The following is a 21989-nucleotide window of genomic DNA, read 5'->3' on the forward strand; positions in this document are numbered from 1 at the left end:
TTTAGAAAACCCCATCATGGCCAGGTGCAAGAGCTCACACCTGTAATCCCAGCACTTTGGGAGGCCGAGGCAGGAGGATCATGAGGTCAGGAGTTTGAGACCAGTAAAACCCCATCTCTACTAAAAATACAAAAAATTAGCTGGGCATAGTGGTGGGCGCCCATAATCTCAGCTACTTGGGAGGCTGAGGCAGGAGAATTGCTTGAAGCCGGGAGGTGGAGGTTGCGGTGAGCTGAGATGGTGCCACTGCACTCCTGCCTGGGTGACAGTGCAAGACGCTGTCTCGAAAAAAAAAAAAAAAAGAAAACCCCATCATCTCAAAATCTCCTTAAGCTGATAAGCAACTTCAGCAAAGTCTCAGGATACAAAATCAATGTGCAAAAATCACAAGCATTCCAATACACTAATAACAGACAGAGAGCCAAATCATGAATGAACTCCCATTCACAGTTGCTACAAAGAGAATAAAATATATAGGAATACAACATTACAAGGGATGTGAAGGGCCTTTTCAAGCAGAACTACAAACCACTGTTTAAGGAAATAAGAGAGGACACAAACAAATGGAAAAACATTTCATGCTCATGGATAGGAAGAATCAGTATTGTGAGAATGGCCATACTGACCAAGGTAATTGATAGATTCAGTGCTATCCTCATCAAGCTACCATTGACTTTCTTCACAGAATTGGAAAAAACTACTTTAAATTTCATGTGGAACAAAAAAAGAGCCCACATAGCCAAGACAATGCTAAGCAAAAAGAACAAAGCTGGAGGCATCATGCTACCTGACTTCAAACTATACTACAAGGCTACAGTAACAAAAACAGCATGGTACTGGTACCAAAACCAGATATATAGACCAATGGAACAGAACAAAGGCTTCAGAAGTAACACCATACATCTACAACCATCTGATCTTTGACAAACTTGACAAAAGCAATAGAAATCCAATTTATTAAATAGGATTCCCTATTTAATAAATGGTGTTTTGAAAACTGGCTAGGCATATGCAGAAAGCTGAAACTGGATCCCTTTCTTACATTACACCTTATAAAAAAATTAAAATGGATTAAAGACTTAGATGTGAGACCTAAAACCATAAAAAACCCCAGAAGAAAACCTAGGCAATACCATTCAGGACATAGGCATGGGCAAAGACTTCATGACGAAAACACCAAAAGCAATGGCAATAAAAGCCAAAATTGACAAATGGCATCTGACTAAACTAAAGAGCTTCTGCATAGCAAAAGAAACTATCATCAGACCAAACAGGCAACCTACAGAATGGGAGAAAATTTTTGCAATCTATCCATCTGACAAAGGGCTAATATCCAGAATCTACAAAGAACTTAAATTTATGAGAAAAAACGCCATCAAAAAGTAGGCAGAGGATATGAACAGACACTTCATAAGACATTTATGCATCCAAAAAACATATGAAAAAAAGCTCATCATCACTGGTTATTAGAGAAATGCAAATCAAAATTACAATGAGGTACCATCTCATGCCAGTTAGAATGGTGATCATTAAAAAGTCAGGAAACAACAGATGCTGGAGAGGATGTGGAGAAGTTGAATGCTTTTACACTGTTGGTGGGAGTGTAAATGAGTTCAACCATTGTAGAAGACAGTGTGGCGATTCCTCAAGGATCTAGAAATACGATTTGACCCAGCAATCCCATTACTGGATATATACCCAAAGGATTATAAATCATTCTACTATAAAGATACATGCACATGTATGTTTATTGTGGCACTGTTCACAATAGCAAAGACCTGGAACCAATCCAAATGCTCATCAATGATAGACTGGATAAAGAAAATGTGGCGCATATATGCCATGGAATACTATGCAGCCATAAAAAAGGATGAGTTCATGTCCTTTGCAGGGCCATGGATGAAGCTGGAAATCATCATTCTCAGCAAACTAACACAAGAACAGAAAACCAAACACCACATGTTCTCACTCATAAGTGGGAGTTAATCAATGAGAACACATGGACACAGGGAGGGGAACATCACAAACCAGGGCCTTATGGGCGGTGGGGGGCTTAGGGAGGGATAGCATTAGGAGAAATACCTAACGTAGATGATGGGTTGATGGGTGCAGCAAACCACCATGGCACATGTATATCTATGTAACAAAAACTATATGTTCTGTACATGTACCCCAGAACTTATAATTTAAAAAAAACCTGTAATTCTAAGATGCTAGTGGAACACTGAGTTATTCTTTTAAGGTTTTTCTTGATTATAATTGTCCTTTTAATGAAATCATTAAGAAAGTCATTAAGAAAGATTAGGGGAGTGGCTCTATATAATAATTTTTTTAAAAGTAGTTTACACACAAAAATATTGAAAAACAATCATATACTATATAATAGCTGAATACTGCAATTAGGAGATAAAACATAACAACATGTTTTCCATAAAACTGTATTTGGAACCAGAGGTTTTAATCGTGAGAGGTTTTAATCCTGAAAGGTTTTAATAGTGAAAGATTTGTAAGACAGCTTTCAAAATATACTGAGATGTTTATTTTCTTTATACAAGCTATATTGGCATGGTATGTAAAATACAGTGATTTTCACTTTGGTTAAGGTTTAGTCACTTGATAAAGAGCTTTATTATAGATTTTTTTAAGGTGTTGCATTTTTCATCTCAAGCTGAGGTCATTTGTCTTGGTTGTTACAGGATATTCTTCTTACCCAGTAATGATTTAATATACCCATAGGCAAAGTATCAAGAAGAAAGTCATCATATGGATCTGTGAATCTAAATACATTTTTCATGTTAGATGTAAAAATTAACAGCTGTCACATATGTTCAGTTATGACCTGTTGCTGAATTGAGGAAAAGTAGGACTCTGGGAGGTATTTGCAATACAACCACAAGCATAATAAGGCTCTTAAGAAATACCTAAGAGTACTCATGTATGGTGTCTTCTTGATTTTATATTCTGATAAATAATAGAGAGTGAGGTTGTCTTGGCTGGGTAAGAGAGAAAATATACAAAACTTTTAGAACTTAGGGTACTTGGTTCATATTGTATGTTCTATAGTTTCTTCAGTAGAGGAGAGTTGCTTTTTAAATCTCTCCTGGACTTGCTACGTTCATTTGAGAAAAAGTTACTGCACATCTGTTACGTGTTAGGTGTACTGGAGATACAGCAGTGAACAAAATGGACAACATCCCTGCCCACAAGGAGGTGATGTTCTTGTTTCAGGGGAGATAAGCAATAGAGAAAAATGCAATACATAATGTGTCAGATGGTAACAAGTGCCATGGAGAAGAACAAAGCAGAATAAGGGAGTAAGGGATGTATTGGGAATGGGCTTACCTGTCTATATACGGTGTTCAAGGAATACCTCATTCATCAGGTCACATTTGAACAGAGTGAAGGAACTGAGGGAATCAGCCATGTACTCTCTTATGTCAAGCTGCCTACTTCATACCATTGCTTATCTAATAGGAACCTAAAACTCAACATGTTCAAAACTGAACTGTCAATGCCTTTCTTAACCTCTTCCATCTTCAATCTTCCTCATCCAGAAATGCATCTCTATAACTGTCTATCCAGTTGCTCATATTAAAAACCTATGACTTGAGATTGGTTCATCTTTTTTTCTTCAACTTCATGTTGGCATGACCAGCTGGTTCTACTTCCAAAATGTATCTCCTGTGCATCTTCTCTCCATATTTAATACTACTATGCTGTTTCAGGCTATCATCATCTCCTGCCTTGACCATTATTAGAGCCTCCTGCTTCAGTGGTTTCCCATTCCACCTAAGATATTTTTGCTGGGTATAGCATTCTGGGTTGGGAGCAATTTTCTTCCATTATTGTACAAATGCTCCACCATTGTCTTTCCCCTCTCATCATTTCTGTTGAAAACTCAACTGTATGTCTTGTTTCTGTTTATTTGAAAAAAACATGTATACTCTCTCCCTCCATGACTTTCCGTGCTGCCAGCTGCTTTTAGGATATTCTCTATCTTTAATTTTCAACAGTGTTACCATTATGTGCCTGTGTGTGATTTTCTTTGTATTTGTTCTCACCGGAGTTTATAGAGCTTCCCGAGTCTACAACTTGATGACTTTTGTTAGTTTTGGAAAATTCTAAGCCTGTATTCTTCAAATATTCCTTCAGTTTTGTTCTGTCTCTCCTTAGTTTCTAAAGTCATGCATTTTAGCCCTTTTCCTTGTGTCTCATACTGCCATAGCTCTTTTCTTCCCTTTTTTTTCTTATATCAGTCTGGGTATTTTTTACTGGACTTGCTTTCCAGACTGTTAATCTTCTCTGCTATTGTGTTTAATATTTTTTTGAATTACTAACTTCAGTTCTTGCATTAAGTTTTAGATTTTTCATTTGGCTCTTGTTTATAAATTGTAGTTCTTTGGTGCAGTTTAAAAAATCTTTTTATCCTTAAAGAACACATTAACCATAGCTATTTAAAAGTCTTATTTGATAACTGCAAAATCTGTTTTATCTGTGCATCTCCTTCTATTTTTCACTTTTCTTGTTTCTGGTTTGGTCTTGTTTCTTGCTCTGCCAGGTGAGTTTTGACTAAATCTCAGATGTTTTATGTGAAAAATTAAGAAGGCTATGGATGATAGGACTTCCTATAGAAGGATTTAATCTTCTGGGTTGTAGATGTTGTTTGGGTACATCTATTCATAGACTGCCCTTATTCCAGAGCCCTTTTTTCCTGGCAGTCTGAACTCCAACCTTGGTCTCCCGGCACTACAGTACTGCTAAAGGCTTTGCTCAGCTTTTTAGCCTCTCCACTGCTGCTTTCTGCTTAGTTCTTTTTTTCCACCTTGGTTTTTGTGCAGCTTAGGTAATTGAGGGAAACTTGGCATGCAGCATCTTGGGACCCCCTTACATCGCTTCTCTTTCAAGGTCTCCAGCTCCAGACTCTGCCTTTTAGTTCAGCGAGGCTGCAAAAGCCCCCAGCTGCTGATTTTGGCTGTGTGCTATTTGCAGCTCCAGCAATCAGCAAACTCCTTGAGGAAAGGAGGAGGCCAATATGGGGCTCCCATGGATGGGCTTTCTAATTCTGGGATCTTAGTCCTTTATGTCCTATCTGCCTTTGTTGTTTTCTTTTTTTTTAATTTTATTATTATTATACTTTAAGTTTTAGGGTACATGTGCGCAATGTGCAGGTTTGTTTTCTGATGGCTTCAATCATTTGCTTTGTGTAATTTCTCCAGCTTTTAAACTTGTTCTCAACAGGAGAGTAGATGCAATCCAGATTATTCTATTTTGGTCGGAAGTGGAAGTCTTTCATTACACTTAGAATAAAGTCTGTGCTCCTTTCCCCTGGCACATAAAACTCACCCTGGTCGACCTTTTGCCTGTTTCTTTTGTACCTTATTTCCACACCCAGTAGCTCTAGCCACTGGATTTCTTTTTTCATTGACTGTATCAAACTTTTTCCCACCTCAGGGACTTTGCATTAAGTCCTTTGACGGCTCTTCCTCAGATTTTTGCATAGAGCTGGCTCTTTGATATTATTTCATCTCAGTTTGCTACTGAGGATGAACAAAATGCTAGTCATCATTATGTGACTAACAGATTTTCGGCCGGGCGCAGTGGTTCATGCTTGTAATCCCAGCACTTTGGGAGGCCGAGGTGCGTGGATCACGAGGTCAGGAGATCGAGACCACGGTGGAACCTCGTCTCTACTAAAAATACAAAAAAATTAGCTGGGCGTGATGGCGGGTGCCTGTAGTCCCAGCTACTCGGAGAGGCTGAGGCAGGAGAATGGCGTGAACCCGGGAGGCGGAGCTTGCAGTGAGCCGAGATCGCGCCACTGCACTCCAGCCTGGGTGACAGAGCGAGACTCCGTCTCAAAAAAAAAACAACAAAAAAAAAACAGATTTTTGCATAGGTCCAGCTCCTTGATATTATTTCACCTCAGTTTGTTACATCATAAGAGATTTCCCTCTCTTTTCAGGGCAGCTCCTAGTCACCTGATTTATTTTCATCCCAGCACATTTCAGTCACTACCTGAAGTTATTTTATTTACTTTCTTAATTTCCATTTCTCCACTGTAGGGTAAGCTCTGTTCCTGCTTGGTGTGTGGTAGATTCTCAATAAAAATCATTTGAATGAATGAGTAAATAAATAAATAATCACTGATTCTGAAAGGAATTTTTCAAATTATTCTTTGAAAACCTCAGTAGGGTATAAGGGCATACTATTTTCTTTGCCCTAATAGTCTTTTTATATGGAATATTCTATAAAATACCACTTTTATACATTTATGGTATAATGATGACTAACATTTTGTTCATCTTGATGATCAGATCTTGAACTACTTTTTTGTATACAAAGCTTATGTTATATTCATTATCATACTAGTGTTAATTATATTTTTGTTCACCTTCTCTAGAAATATTTAATCTGTGCTAATATAACTCTTTATCACCCAAAATATTTAATTATCTAAAACCAATAGTACCACCTTCTATTGGTCTTACATGAAATGATTGTTTTTAAAGTGACATGTTATATCTTTATTTAACAGGAATGGTTTTTGGGAAAAGCATTACATGATGAGGAAGCTACAATAATTCACCATTATGCCTTTTCCGAGAATCCTACAGTTTTTAAGTATCCAGACTTTGCTGCAGGCTGGGCCTTAAGTATTCCACTTGTAAACAAGTAAGAATTTATTGGAATTTTTTCGGGGAGTGGGGGGGCGGGAGGGGTGTGCATCAACTTTAGTTTCATTGAGTACTGTAACTGATGGATCTCAGGATCTCAGATGAGTTTTTCAGCCAGAGGCAGTGTGTGGTAAGACCTGGAAAAGGAGCCAGATGCTGAGGGTTTCTGCTTCAGCGCTGTCATTTACTAGACCCTTCAGACAAATCATTCAACCTCTCTGTATTTCTTCTTACTCATCTACAAAATAATAAGTTGTGAGACTAAGGGAGAATACAGAGTTGCTCTGAGAACCATGCACATGGGAGCATCATTACTATTGTTAAGGGATCTACTTAGCTATAGGTGTTAACTTCGATCACCAGTAAGAAAATGAAGCAGTAACTTGCTGGGGTTGAGAGGTGATGACTCATTAGGTGCATGGGTATGCATACTTAAACACGGACCAGTCAGGAGGGACAGCTAATGGAAGGTACTATAGGTCATCATACCTAGCTATTTCTGTGTAGATTCACAATGGTGCTCTGTTAGATGTGGAAAGTGAAGATAGTTAAATTGTAATTCAGGAGAAATATGGTTGTTGATAAGCCCTTCAGATTAATTATTATGTTTTTGTTCTTTAGGGAATGGAAAGTTGATAAAGCACTTGTGGCTTTTATATCTTCAGAGATGAAAGAGTTTCTATCATTAAGTGTCCTGTCTCTAGGATTTGGGGTCTTGAAAATCTTATTAGCCCGTTGTAGACATACAGGATAGTACATACCTTGTCATTCACGGCTGGACAAAACTTCTTGACTACTCCTTTCACATTTGAAAGTTCTCTACAGTGTGATACCCTCCTTTCCAGGGTAGAATCCAAGGAAAAACAACAAAAGCCCCTGTGTTTCCTAGCCTTCCTTGCCACTAGGAAGCAGCCGTATGTTGTAGGTTCCATCAGGTAGATGTGTTATGTACAATTACTTTTGGGAACTGAATTGTGCAGGGAAGGGGACAAAGCATGGGGGACCATTTGAATTGAGACGCATAGCAAAGGAAGAGTCATTTGCAGTTGACATAAGCTTCCTGATGATGGCAGAGTCTGAAGCTCCTGTGCTGCTGATTTCTGTGGTACAATCTGGGGGTTCTTGGAATCTCAGCTTACGGTCTGTTTACTCAGACTTTCCAGTAATTCCATGAGCCATCTATATGCTTTAATAAATGTATGTTATGCTTTAACTAGCCAGAGTGGATTATTTTTGTTTGTTTCCAGTTAAGATCTTCAACTCACGCACTCAGTCCTGGGCCTGCCGGCCAAGAATGCCCTTCTCCCGGCCCCTACCAAGCATGCCTAAGAGCATCTTCACAGTTTCCCTCCCTTCATTCTTAGAAGGGTCAAGGAGGAAGAGGACTGAAGACAAGAAGAAGTAGTGGTCGTTCCCTTCTCACCGTCTACTGGTCTGCCTAGTTCTGTGCTCTGCAGGGGAGAAGGGAATATGTTCTGCCCTTCAGCAGCCTTGGGTCATGTTTCTTCTCAAATTAAATACACTTTGGTTTGCTACAGCTTGAGGACCAGGAGCTCCCAGGACACTCTTTTCCTGCAAGTGTCCAGCAGCCTTATGTTTGGGGCCAGTTTAGCCACCTTTGTTGAGTCTGGACTCTTAATGAATAGAAGCTGTGACCTGCACTTTGTAGGCTGAGCCACTGTTCCTTCTCCCTTCCTCAAGTATTCTTCTCATCCTCGGCCACAGGAGGCTTCCCCTAGCCTTCCTCATTTGGTCTCTACTTAGTTTTATAGTATGGACAGATTTGGTCTGACTTCTCCGTGGGAGAAGTCCCACATTGCTGTGATTTTTCTGACTTGGGACTTATAACCTCTGTATAAGCCTGTTTCTCTCCCATTTCCCATGTGCTACGAAGTCCCTTGAGAGAGGAACAAACACAGCTATTGCCTGCCCTGTAAAGTGCTGTAAGTGCAGCAGGTGCTTCTTCCTCTAGGGCTAAAGAGGAAACCAGTGGGCCCAGGAAGAGCTATATGGCAAGCAGGGGTGTAATCATTTCCTTGAAGCCAGTATAGCTCTTTTCTTCATCACTGCCTTCTGATCCAGGAGGCCTCTCACCCTGAAGGCAAATCCTTATAGTCAAGAGTTTTACCTTCCTTCTTCCCATCACAATTTCCTGTCTTCCTTTAGCAAGACTTTCTTGGAGACCTCTTCATGCTGAATTCAATTCAGTTTTTGTTGAATTAGGTGTTAGGAGTAACTATTTATTCTTGCTTCCTTTGACTTACTGTCTGAACTAAGGTGCAGGCTGATAGAAGTGATCCTGTTTGAACACATTTTTGACTCCTGGCATCCCTATATAGGGCAGTTCAACCTTACTCTTATGCCTGACATTGCTGGCATTAAGTATAACCTGTTCGAGGAAACCTCTCCCCTCTGCTTCACTGCTCATCAAGTGTAGCAGCACCCAGAGCACTGGCAGGCTTTGTTGGCTCTGGCTAGTGCTCACCTCATTACTCTCTCATGCTCACCACATGACCAGCTTCTAGGGGTTCGTGAACCAGGGTTGCAGGTTGTGCACTAGTCGAGATGTTAGCCTTGTTAAGGGGCGACTTTATGTTCTGAATTATCTGGCATTTTGCAAGGTAGTCCCACAGGAGACCACAGGTCCATGATTCCCTTCCCTGTTGTGTTTGTGAGATCACTGAACTCATCTGTTGACAAGGGAAGGTAGCCAGTGCCCAGCTTCCGTAGGGGTTTCACATCTCCCTTTCTAGTCAAGTTTAACCATATTTAGGAGAGAGAACTGAGGGCCTTGTCACTGCAGCAGGGTGTGTAGGCATCTTAGTTTGTTTGGGCTGCTACAAAAAAAATGCCATAAACCAGGTTGCTTATAAACGACAGCAGTTTATTTCTTATAGTTCTGGAGGCTGGAAGTCCAAGATCAAGGCGCTGGCAGTTTCAGTGTCTGGTGAGTGCCAGCTTTCTGGTTCCTTTCCTTCTTGCTGTGTCCCCTCATCTGGGAGAGGGGACGAGGGGTCTTTTTTATAAGGGTGCAGTCCCATTCATGAGAGTTCCCTCCCCATGGCCTCATCACCTCCCAAAGGCCCTGCCTCCTAATAACATCACCTTGAGGGGTAGGACTTCAGCCTATGAATTTGAGAGGGGACACAAACATTCAGACCATAGTAATAGGGAACTATGACTAAGGGAATTAAAGCCAAGAGGTTAATCTTTTCCACAAAGCTCAGGAAATTCCCAGCACTTCCCCCATGACTCCAATATGATAGAGGAGTGAGGCACCAGATAGCCTTCTGCATGGTGTGTCATCTGCTCGTCACAACGCTGAACAGTGGCCAACAAACCGTAGAATGTGTATAGTTCATTGATATCCATGGTCTTCTCCCTACCTCCTCTCCCTTTCCTCTGCCAGGAAAAACAAAGCAAAATGAATATGCAGACTCTACCATAGTACCATATTTAAAATTCTACTTATCTTAGATCTTATTTCCTTTCCCCCGGTGCCAGAAAGTAATCAAGCAAATAAAATGATATAACCCATCTGGCATAGCAACTATCTTGTGGTCAACATATATTTTAAAATGGCTTTCTAGTGGGGATTCTTATTTATTCTTTAAGAAACTGGTATTATACTCAGGACTAAAGGAAGGATAAAGTATCATGCCCCGTCAACTGCAACATTGGATCTTCCTAGTTGTTTTATTCCCAATTCAAAGCTAATGTGCTGACTTTATTTCTTTTTCTTATTGGCAGCTATATCAATTAGCATGCTTTTGGATGCAAATAATAGGAAGCAACTCAAACTAGATTAAGGAAATACTTTTGCTGTAATTGGGGTGAGGTCTGTGGTTGGTTGATCCAGCAGTTTATCAATATCATTTAGGACCCACACTTTCTCTGTCCCTCTAGCCTATAGTACACAGAATCCATTTATCCTAAATCTAGTCCCTCTTGTGGTTTCAAGATAATAAGGGTTACATATTTCCTGTTTGCATCCAAAAGTAGATAGCTTGTTCCTGACTATGAATGGTAAGTGCTTATCCTCAGTCTGGTTGGGCCAACTCCTTGTGTGTTCTAATCTCTGGACTATTAACAGTTGCCCGGGAATTTCATTGATTATTAGAATTATTAGAATTTTCAGTTCTAATCCCCAGAGTATTAACAATTGCCAGGGAATTTCATTGATTATTCTGGCTGGCCCAGAGTAATCAGTCTCTGACTCTGGGGCCTGTATAATTGTTGGGCTCAATATTAATCAAAACCAGAATTTGTTTAGGAAGAATGAAGGGGAAACTCTGTATTATATAGATGACCAACAAGGCCAGTCCAGGAATGTTGATTCCCTTTGTGTCCTTTCCTTGATTTTATGGCCCACATTGTAGGTAGCGTAACAACTTACAGTTACTTAAGTATTTCTTCCGCCCTAGTCTCCAGGACAACTGGTTACCTAAAGATAGTTCATGAGACACACTTTCTTAGACTGTTTCCCACCAAAATTTTATTTGGCCTAACAATTCCACATCAGTTTTGAGTTCACACTGCCTAATATTTCCTGGCAGCCCATCCATTTGATCAATTAAAACAATACTTTCATTTTTGGAGAAATTTTCATTAACTTCCAATAAGATGATTTCTTCAAATATATGTCATTACAGGACACTGTTTCTGGTTTTCTCCATTGTTTTTCCACCAGCAAACCTTATTGAGATTTCCTTCAGCAGACTGCTCTGTTGACTGATTCACAAGTGGGATTGAAAAAGTTAGCTAGGAAGTGGGATTGAAAAAGTCAACTAGGAAGTGGAATTGAAAAAGTCAGCTAGGTATTGAGTTGAAAGGGCCCTCAGTCATTTGCACATCTGTAGCCTAGGTGGTTGTGTCATTAGAACTGTGCTGTTGGGGGCATGACTTAACTTCTTTTTTTTGTTTTTTTGAGACAGAGTCTCGCTCTGTGGCCCAGGCTGGAGTGCAGTGGCACAATCTCGCTCACTGCAAGCTCCACTCCCGGTTTCACGCCATTCTCCTGCCTCAGCCTCCCGAGTAGCTGGGACTGCAGGTGCCCGCCACCACACCCAGCTAATTTTTTTGTGTTTTTAGTAGAGGTGGGGTTTCACCATGTTAGCCAGGATGTTCTCGATCTCCTGACCTCGTTGTCTGCCCGCCTCGGCCTCCCAAAGTACTGAGATTATAGGCATGAGCCACCACACCTGGCCCAATAATTCTAAAAATTAGGAAAGCTAGGTACCAAACTTCATATTTTCCAGGAACTGAATATTTAATGAAGAAACATTTCATCTAAGTAACTGGAATTTCTGGCTTTCATTGGTTTTTTGGTGCTGTTGGTTACTGAAACTAGCATTGGAAAAACCTGTTATCTTGCTTGGTATATAGAAAACTGAAATCCAGTTACCACTATTAGGTATTGCCTTTTAAGTTAGTTGGTCACCCTGCACACTCTTAGAACTTGAACTTGTTTGCAAGGTGACTGGGTGACTGACATAGGCCTGAGGTGGCACGTGAGGCTAACTCTTCCACTAGAAGTCTGTGATATTGAGGTAAATATGACGTGCTTATGGTACACTCTGGGCTGCAAGAGATCGCCACTGAAAGATGGCCGTGTACATAATCATTTGTCCTCTCATCAGTCATTCTCTGTCTCAGAAATTCTTTTTTATTTTTACTTTTGAGATGGAGTCCTGTTCTGTTGCCCAGGATGGAGTGCAGTGGCACGATCTCGGCTCACTGCAACCTCTGCTTCCCGGGTTCAAGCAATTCTCCTGCCTCAGCCTCATGAGTAGCTAGGATTACAGGCGTGCACCACCATGCTCAACTGATTTTTGTATTTTTAGTAGAGACGGGGTTTCACCTTGTTGGCCAGGCTGGTCTTTCACCTTGTTGGCCAGGCTGGTCTTGAACTCCTGACCTCAGGTGATTCCCCCACCTCGGCCTCCCAAAGTGCTGGGATTACAGGCATGAGCCACTCTCAGAAATTCTATCAGTGGTTTTCACTTTTTCCCCTTCTGAGGTTTCCCTCAAAGAAAAAGAATTTTCAAGGATTGAATGAGAAAGAAACTTGAAAAGCCAAAAAGATGGAGAGCATGTTTAAGGTAACAGTACTAAGGTGTTTACTGACTGTTATGAAGGGGCCTATGAAACATGGCCATCTAACAGTGGAGGTCACATGCCTCTTGTATTTTAATCACAACTTGGTGTTCCTTGCCTGTGGCAATAAGCCCGGGTATGACTTTTCTGTCTTTGGAGCCTGAATGAAATGAATACTTACTCTTTGTGGTCTGATTAGATTTTGAAGGCATGTGGCATGAGTCCAAATCCCAAAGTTACCTTGATACAGTTTATTTATGAAAACATGCTCCAACTGAGCAGAATTCAAACTGAACAAGATCTCACTTGCCAGGGCAGACATTTTTTCTCTAAGTATATATTTGGAGTGTATCTGAGGATATAGTCTCTCAGTCCCTCCCACTTATACTCACAGATCTGTGGGCAAGTATTGAGCAGGAATGTGAAAGATATTATATGGGGCTTCTTTTGGTGCTACCTGCTACCAAGCTATGTTAGTATCAGCTGTGAGACAAATGCTTTGTAATGAAGCACAGTTATCTTGTGTCTGCTTTCTGTCTTCTTCTAATCAGAAGTGAATTTTTATAGAAATCTTTCATGGCCCAACCAGACAGATGCAATTAAAAACAGTAGAAAAAAATGGAAACTTATTACTATTTTTCCTTTTTCTTTTAAAATTTTTCTTTCTTTTTTTTTTTTTTCTTTTCAAGACAGGGTCTCCGTTGCTCAGGCTGGAGTCTGATCATAGTTCACTGCAGCCTTCAACTACTAGGCTCAAGCGATCCTCCCACCTCAGCCTTCTGAGTAGCTAGGATACCGGTGCACCATGCTTGACTAACTTAAAAATTTTTTTTTGATTTGTTTTAACTTTTATGTTAAACTTTGTTACCCAGGATGGGCTCTAACTCCTAGCCTTAAGCAGTCCTCCTGCCTTTGCCTCCCAAAGTGCTGGGATTATAAACATGAACTACTGTGCCCAGCCTACTCTTCCTTTTTAAAATCACTATTATTTGTTTGTAGTGAAAATATGTATTAGGAGGTTTGTAATTTAAACTAATAGTCTAGTCTTCAGCTCTGTAAATAAATACAAAACCATACGGTATTTTGGTGATTTGGGTAAGTATTCCTCCCTTGTTAGCTTTGAATCAAATAATACGTTGTCTAATTCATTCAGGGAGCTCACTGAGTGCTCATTGTGGTCAGGTGCAGTGGGCAGTGCTGGCAAGACAGAGAAGAAAGTATAGCACAGACAGAGTTATGTATGCACCAGATTTTAATGCATGTGATAAAGCTGATAGGTCTGTGCTTTGTACTCTGGTGGTCAAGGAAGTTTCCATTTACTCTGATGGGCAAATCTGGAAAAGTTTTACAGAGAAGATACCCATGAGTTTGGTGTTTACAAGTTTGCTCGGTAAAGGTTGGTTATAGGCACTCTAGGCAGATATCCAGCGGAAGAGAACAATGGGGAGGCGTGTGTTCTGGGTGTAGCAAGTGGGTGCTGTGATGCTAGAGATGGTCAGGGGAACGGTAGGGCCCTCAAGACTGGCTCAGGAGTTTGGGGATTTATTCTGTATGGGAAAGGAGCCATTGAAAATGTTTAAACAAGACAGTGACTTGAAATAAAACAAAACCACATGCTTTTCCCCCATAAAACCCAGCAAGATTCATTAAAGTAAGAAACAAAAAGTGGCTATTGTTGGTTTCTCAAGCACAATTTATGTCCCCCTTTCTTTTTTTTTCTCTGTCATTATTTAGTGTAAAGATGATCAGGAGTCAACAAAGCTCATGACTTTTTTCCCCAAGGCATTGTATTGTATTGTACATTATTTGGCAGATGTTGGAATAATGAATGCTACTTTTGCGACAAGCCTTGCGTTCATTTATTGGTCAGCCAGCCGTTGTATTTTCACAGTCCTTTCCCTCGAGGAAATTAAACTGTTATTTTTATCTTTAAATCTGTATGTTTATCTGTTTTCAAACACTAGAAAGTCTCAAGAATGTGTTAGTCTTGTTTGACACTTCTTTTGGTTAAAAAAAATCAAATTGTCTCTATTTTCTAGGCTTACCAAGAGACTAAAGAGTGAATCCTTGAAATCCGACTTTACAATAGATTTAAAACATGAGGTATGTCATGTTTTGTTTGATTAAAAATCCTAGTAATCAAGAATTCATGTCCTTTGATGTAAAAGGTGTTTTGCATTCCCTAATCTTGCGTTTTCCCCACCCACATCTACTCCCCACAAAGATAATTTCATAGCACACCAGTGAATTAGGTGCTTTTATTTTAAGCTCATTTCAGTTATGTAGGTGAAGACAGAACAGTGAAAAAGATTGCATCTTGTGATTCATGATTCTTTACTTTTAAGCTAGATGGATGGGTCCAAAGGTAGATTTCTAAAAACATGCAAAAATGTCATTAAAAGTACCTCTGCTCTTACTTGATGCTTCGGTTGTACATATGCCAGTATAGATTGAATGATCATGTCTCCCCTACCCCTAATTCATACCTTGAAACCTGAGCCCCAGTGAAATGGTCTTTGGAGATAGACTTGTGGGAGGTGATAGGGGCATGAGAGTGGAGCCCTCATCAATGGGATTAGCACTTTTATAAAAGAGGCCCCAGGGAGCTTCCTTGCCCTTTCTGCCATGTGAGGACACGGCTAGAAGGTGCCATCCATGAACCAGGAAGCAGGCCCTCACCACCGAATCTGCCAGTCCTTTGATCTTAGACTTCCCAGCCCCCAGAACTGTGAGAAATAAATTTGTTGTTTGGACTCCACTCAGTCTATGGTATTTTATTGTAGCAGCCTGAACAGACTAAGACATATGCCTTTCTTGTGTGTCTGTGCTTGGCACTCTGGAGCAGAATTGAGCCTGTTGGTCCCAAGCAGGTAGCCTGGAGCCCTAACACTCCTGGTTTCTTCACATTTACTGGACATCTGTAACCAGTTATTCTAGAGGCAGGTGGCAGGTGTCCCATCATTAATTTTCGAATCATTGTTAAGAAGGCCCTTATTGCATTTCACTTGTGGCATGCCTGACTGCACAAAACAGTCTTGCCTCTCATTCTATGCAGGAATCTGTATGTTAGGACATTAAGGTAAATCTTGACATGTAATTCAGTCCAGCAGTGCTGATGGCCTTCCAGGGACAAGAAGGCACACACAAGACTTTCTAACTTCTCAGGTGTCTTTAAATGATAACATGGAATATTTGAGTAGAAATAAACTTAGGAAAACATAATTCTTCTCTTCCACAAAGATGAAAAAAATGGCTTGTTGAAAACCAAGTTCTGCCTAGATAGGATTAATGAAAAGTCAGCTCTGGTATAGATACTTAGCTTTGGAAATCTACTAAACATTGAATATGTACAAAATAATATTTTTAACATATATGAAAGGTATAAAGATTAATGAACAAAATACCTAACTAGCTTGCCTGGTTTAAGAAGGAGACAACTATGAGTTACCTTGAGGCTACCTATGTGCTTCTCAAGGAGAGGCCTCCTTCCGTCTCCCCACACTAAACTCTCTCTTGAATTCTCTCCCTCTCCCTTAGTTTTCTTCATATTTTATTATGTATGAATGTATTTCTGAATAACATGTAATTTTGCATCCTTTTGGGCTTTATATAAACAAAATTGTATATAAATGATGCAGGATTTTTTGCTCCTCAGTTCAGTTAATCTGGATTCTTGTCTCACAGCCAGGAAGAATTAGGCACACAGACACATTGAATGGTGAGGAGGGTGGAATATATTTAAGTGAAAGGAAAGCTCTCAGCAAAGAGAGAGGGCCGTGTCAGCAGGTTTCCACGTCATAAAATGAATACCAGGGCCCCTACACATGAGTTGAAGAGGCCTCTCTCGTCCCCTGCATAAGACATGAATTCCTGGTGGCTCCACCCCATTCCTCCAGTACATGTGGGCCTCCAGTCCACTGCAGGCATGCCCAGGCAAACCCCCTGTGCAGGTTCCCTTATCCAAACAAAACATCTGGTGTAAATAAACACTTGTGGGGCAGATCAGAGATTCTCTGGGGGCCCTTCCCTATCTGCCTAGGCATTTGGCTGTCTCCCACCTCTATTGCAAATACTGTTGTAATTTGAGACTCATCCATGTTGATTCATGCAGCTCTAATTAACTTATTTTTACTTTCTGTAGTAGTCTCCCATATGACCATAATAATATATTTATCCGTTCTCTTGTTAATGGGCTTCTGAGTGGCTACTGGTTTTTTGCTATTACAACCATTGCTTCTATGAATATTTTTAATGTGTATCATGGTGATCATCCGCAAGAGTTACTCCAAGGCAGAGGCTTTTAAACTTTTTTTTGACTGTGACCCACTTTAAAAAAATGAATTTTCATCATGACCCAGTATATTTGTGTGTGTGGTTGTGTTTCTGTTACTGATTTCTAACAGTATTGCTGCAGTCTATACAACAGTCATTTGAGACACTTATAGGCTTACTTTATGGCCTAACTCATGTTCAGTTTTCATATCTATTAGATTGAAGAAGGTATTAATGATGCTTTTCAGATATTTTCTTCTTTACTTCATTGCTTCAATCCTTCATTTTACTTTTCTCTGCTTATCATTTACTAAGGGAGGAATGTAGAAATCTTCCATAATAATGGTGGATTTCTCCTATGAAACTGCCAACTCTTGCTTTTTATACTCTAAGGCTATGTTAATTAGATGCATACAAACTTAGAATTGTTACATCCTCTTAGTGAATTTTTCTTTATCTTTAGTAATGCTGTTTGTCTTAATGTTTATTTTGTTGACATGAATATTTCAATGTTAGCATTTCTTGATTGTTTGCCTCATAATCATTTTTTATCTTTCTCTTTCAATCCTTTTGTGACCTTATCTTTTTTAGATGTGTCTCTTTTAAAGAGGACATGCCTTTTCCCCCCACCCTCCAGTTTGAAAATCTTTATCTTTAAACCAGATAGCAAATTTACCTTTATGTTGATTGTAATTACTGATATATTTGACTTCTATCACTTTATTTTGTGCCCCTCTCCTTATTTTCTATTTTTCTAGGTTTCTTTTGAGACAGAGTCTCCCTCTGTCACCCAGGCTGGAGTGCAGTGGTGCCATCTCAGCTCACTGCGACCTCTACCTCCTGGGTTCAAGCAGTTTGCTGCCTTAGCCTCCTGAGTAGCTGGGATTACAGGTGCCCACCACCACGCCCGGCTAATTTTTTTTTGTATTTTTAGTAGAGACGGGGTTTCACCATCTTGGCCAGGCTGGTCTTGAATTCCTGACCCTGTGATCTGCCCACCTCAGCCTCCCAAAGTGCTGGGATTACAGGAGTGAGCCACCGTGCCTGGCCCCTCTATTTTTTTATTTTAAAGTTCCTTGTCTTCTTATTTATTTATTTATTTATTTATTTATTTATTAGTCCATATTTTTTCTTTTCTTTTAGAAGTTAAATCTGTCTGTACTTTACTGATTATTTTAAATATTTTAACATGCGTTCTTAACCTAACAATGGTTTATTAATCAATAGCCAGAAAATTTGAGGGCCTTAGGATAATTTAACTCTGATTATCTCACTCCCAACTTATATGCACTTGTTGTTCAATATTTTTGTCCCTTTTTCTTTCTAGCCTGGAAACATAGATATTGTCATTATTTTATGCAGTTAACATTTTTATTAACTCATATATTTGCCATTGTTTTTGCTTATCATTCCATCTTGCTTCTTAGGCCTTCCAATTGAATCATTTTTATTCCTCCTGCAGTGTCTCCTTTAGAATTTCTTTTAGTAAGGTGGCAAATTCTCTCAATATTTTTTCTTTAACAATGTTTATTTCAACTTTGTTTTTGAAGCATACTTACATCATGTAGATGATTCTAGGTTGCCAGTCATTTTCTGTCATCACAAGTTTTATTCAATTATTTTTTTCTTTTTTTTTTTTTTTTTTTTTTGAGACAGAGTCTCTCTCACTCTGTCACCCAGGCTGGAGTGCAGTGGCATGATCTTGGCTCACTGCAACCTCCATCTCCTGGGTTCAAGCAATTCTTCTGCCTCAGCCTCCTGAGTAGCTGGGACTACAGGTGCATGCCACCACGACCAGCTAATTTTTGTATTTTTAAGTAAAGATGGGGTTTCACCATATTGGACAGGCTGGGCTCGAACTCCTGACCTGGTGATCTGCCTGCCTTGGCCTCCCAAAGTGCTGGGATTACAGGCATGAGCCACCACGCCAAGCCTCAGTTATTTTTCAAATGTGCTTACTTGTTTTGTGTAATCTTTTTAAAATAATTTTTTCTTATGTTTTAAAGTTTTTCTTTTCTTTATAAAATATATTAAGCATAGTAATTTTATAATCTGTTTGATAATTCTGATAGCTGAAGTTTTTTGAGTCTGATTAAATTATGTCTGCTGGCTCTTGTTCATTATCTTATTTCTTTTTCATGTGTGATTTTTTTTTCTCTGAGTGATTGTTCTGTAAGCACCCTTGTTCCTTTGGAAAAATCCTCTGAGCCTTATATTAAGGTTGTGGTTCCTTAGTAAGGATTTACATTAGCTTCTGCCTGTTGCTAGTGGGTTATACTGACTTGAGATAATTTAAATTATCAGTTTGAGGTGTTTTGGGACCTCATAGGTGGCACAAATTAGGGAGGCCTGGCTTTTAGTTACAAAATCTAAGAGGAGATTTAGAGATTATTCTTTTCCCTCCATTTAGACCCATGGTCCTAGCTTTATGTAGGGGATTGCTGTTAGTCACACCCCACCTTGGGTGGGTCATAGACTTAAGTCTTTTCACTCCTATCAGAAACTCAGCCTTGCCAGAGGTCAGCTGATACCTACTAGGGAAAACTACCCTTGGTGCCCTTTTTTCCCCAGGATCTCACTTTCCCATTTTTGTTCTCACAGATTCCATATTTTTGTGCCAACTTAGCAATACATTGAAATATTTAAGGGCATTTTACCCAACATTTCTAGATGTTTTAAGCAAGTTGAGTATTTGGGTTATGTGATTACCATACTAAGGAAACTGGAGCCATAATAGTATTTTCTTACATCTCTGTGATGTTGTAGAATGTGTTCTTTCCTAAAACCACATACTTTGGAATTTTTTGGAGGTCAGAATATTGATTCATAGTTAATTGCTTATTGTTAGTAACAGATTACATTTATTCACATGGAATTGTCATTGTCATTTTTTTAAGTTTAGGAAGTCCTGTTGAATACTGACAAATTGATATGGTTCACCCTACTCTCTATGGAAGGTGTGTTCTGCTTTCCCTTGAGATATTTTGTCCCTTCTTATACTTGTGTTGACTGAGTTCTTTCATCACTGCCTGTCTCCTGTCTTGTGGCAGATTGCCCTCTACATCTGGGACAAAGGCGGAGGACCTCCCCTGACCCCAGTGCCTGAGTTTTGTACAGATGACGTGGACTTCTACTGTGCTACCACATTCCATTCTTTTCTACCACTTTGTGTAAGTAACAGAAGAAAAACTTCTTTGCATATCAAAGGAAAAATTTAGATGCTGCGCATAATGTCACCCTAGCACTTTAAAATAGATCTTAGATTCAGGGCATTCATGTGCAAGTTTGTTATAAGGGTATATTGCATGATGCTAAGGTTTGGGCTTCTGCTGATTCTGTCACCCAAATGGTGAACATGGTACCTGATAGGAAGTTTCCAAACCTTGCTCTTCCTTCCTCCCCTTTTTAGAGTCCCCAGTGTCTGTTGTTCCTATTTTTATGTTTGTGTGTACCCAGTGTTTAGCTCCCACTTATAAGTGAGAACATGCAGTATTTGGTTTTCTGTTTCTGCATTAATTCACGTAGGATAATGGCCCCCAGCTGCATCCATGTTGCTGCTGCAAGTACATTATTTCATTCTTTCTTAAGGCTGCATAGTATTCCCAGGTATATCTGTACCACATTTTCTTTATTCAGTCCACCATTAATGGGCACCTACATTGATTCCATGTCTTTGCTATTGTGAATAGTGCTGCACTAGCACTTTACACACTAAAAAGAAAATCAACATTTTCCCTACGCCAGGTAAGAACTATATATCAAGACTCTAGTAATAACGGTCATACAAGGTTAGTACTATTGTAACTCCATCTTACAAATGAGAAGAGAGAGGCACAGAGAAGCCAAGTGCTTGCTTACGGCTACACAGCTAGTAGGGAGGGAAGCAAGGGCTCCCCTTTACTCCAGAGCCTTTGTGAGGGACTGCTCACTATAGCACTTTAGAGTTAGTGTGCCCAGAGTCTTTTCTTTTGTTGATGATGTAGGATGCATTGATTGGAATTTCTGTTCCATTTCCTGGAAAGGCAATTTCCAGTGCTTTCTGTGACACCCAAGCCTTCTCCACAAGCCTGCACCCTTTTCTCTCTCAGCAGGTGGCTCTGCCTTTCATCTCATTGACAGCCGTCCAGAACTTTCAGAATAAATTCACTTGTTTTGGCAGACCCAAGGTCCAGCCCCAGTATGAGCCTGGAGACGCTGACACTCACAAGGTTGTTAACAGCTTTTCTCATAAGAAAAAATGCGTTCACCAACCTCAAATATTGTCGTTATTCTCAAGTCAGTCACACAGAAGTCTGTGTGTGCCATTTGAAGAGATAAATACATAGACACACACACACATACACACACACACACACACATGCACACACACCCCAAAACAGTGCAGCATTGAGAGAGAATCTGTAATTGTTTGCAGTTCCAGAAGGGGAGACCAGTCTTTCTAGGCAGAATGCTTGCTTGCTCTTTCAGTGCTCTCCTAGTGCCTTGAGTGACATGACAAAGCTGTAGTTAGATGTCACTGTAAACCAGCCCCAAATTATATAGGAGTCATGATTGACTATGATTGCAGGCCTAAGGCAGGTAATAAAGGGGTCGTGAAGGGCTTGGGTGTGTCTTGTTGACAAATCCCTCTTTGTGCCCCCTTTCATCTGTGTGATCAGCCTGGGCTCCAGGACTGCTCCCACCCCACCTCCACCAGGTGTTTGAAGGAATCCTACCTTTGGCAGAGGAGAAAACATCCTTAGCCTAGACTTGGGTCACCAGTAAAGAGGCCGTAAAAATGTTTTCAACATTAAAGTAAGGCCAGGCCCAGAAAAGGGCAACATCTCTTATTTTACACTAAAAAATCCCCCCTATTTCTCCCTTTTTGTCAAAATCTTCACCAGCTGGAGAAAGGAAATGAGAGGTAACTAACATTTATTGGTCACTTACTATGTGTTTAATAAATTA

General features: G+C 40.0%; 1 protein-coding gene across 4 annotated transcripts in view; it reads left to right on the forward strand.

Moving 5' to 3' along the window:
• Window positions 1-21989, forward strand: part of B3GLCT (beta 3-glucosyltransferase) — a 128508-nt gene that overhangs the window by 57245 nt on the left and 49274 nt on the right. For 3 of the 4 annotated variants that reach the window (XM_055244376.2, XM_063618868.1, XM_055244374.2), the window contains exons 7-9: window positions 6536-6672; window positions 14810-14873; window positions 20093-20212. In XM_055244376.2, the coding sequence (XP_055100351.2) occupies window positions 6536-6672; window positions 14810-14873; window positions 20093-20212 (321 nt within the window). The remainder of the gene's footprint in view (window positions 1-6535; window positions 6673-14809; window positions 14874-20092; window positions 20213-21989) is intronic. The other variant, XM_055244377.2, reaches the window with a different exon arrangement.

Source organism: Symphalangus syndactylus, chromosome 15 (genome assembly GCF_028878055.3).
Source record: "Symphalangus syndactylus isolate Jambi chromosome 15, NHGRI_mSymSyn1-v2.1_pri, whole genome shotgun sequence".
NCBI lineage: Eukaryota > Metazoa > Chordata > Mammalia > Primates > Hylobatidae > Symphalangus > Symphalangus syndactylus.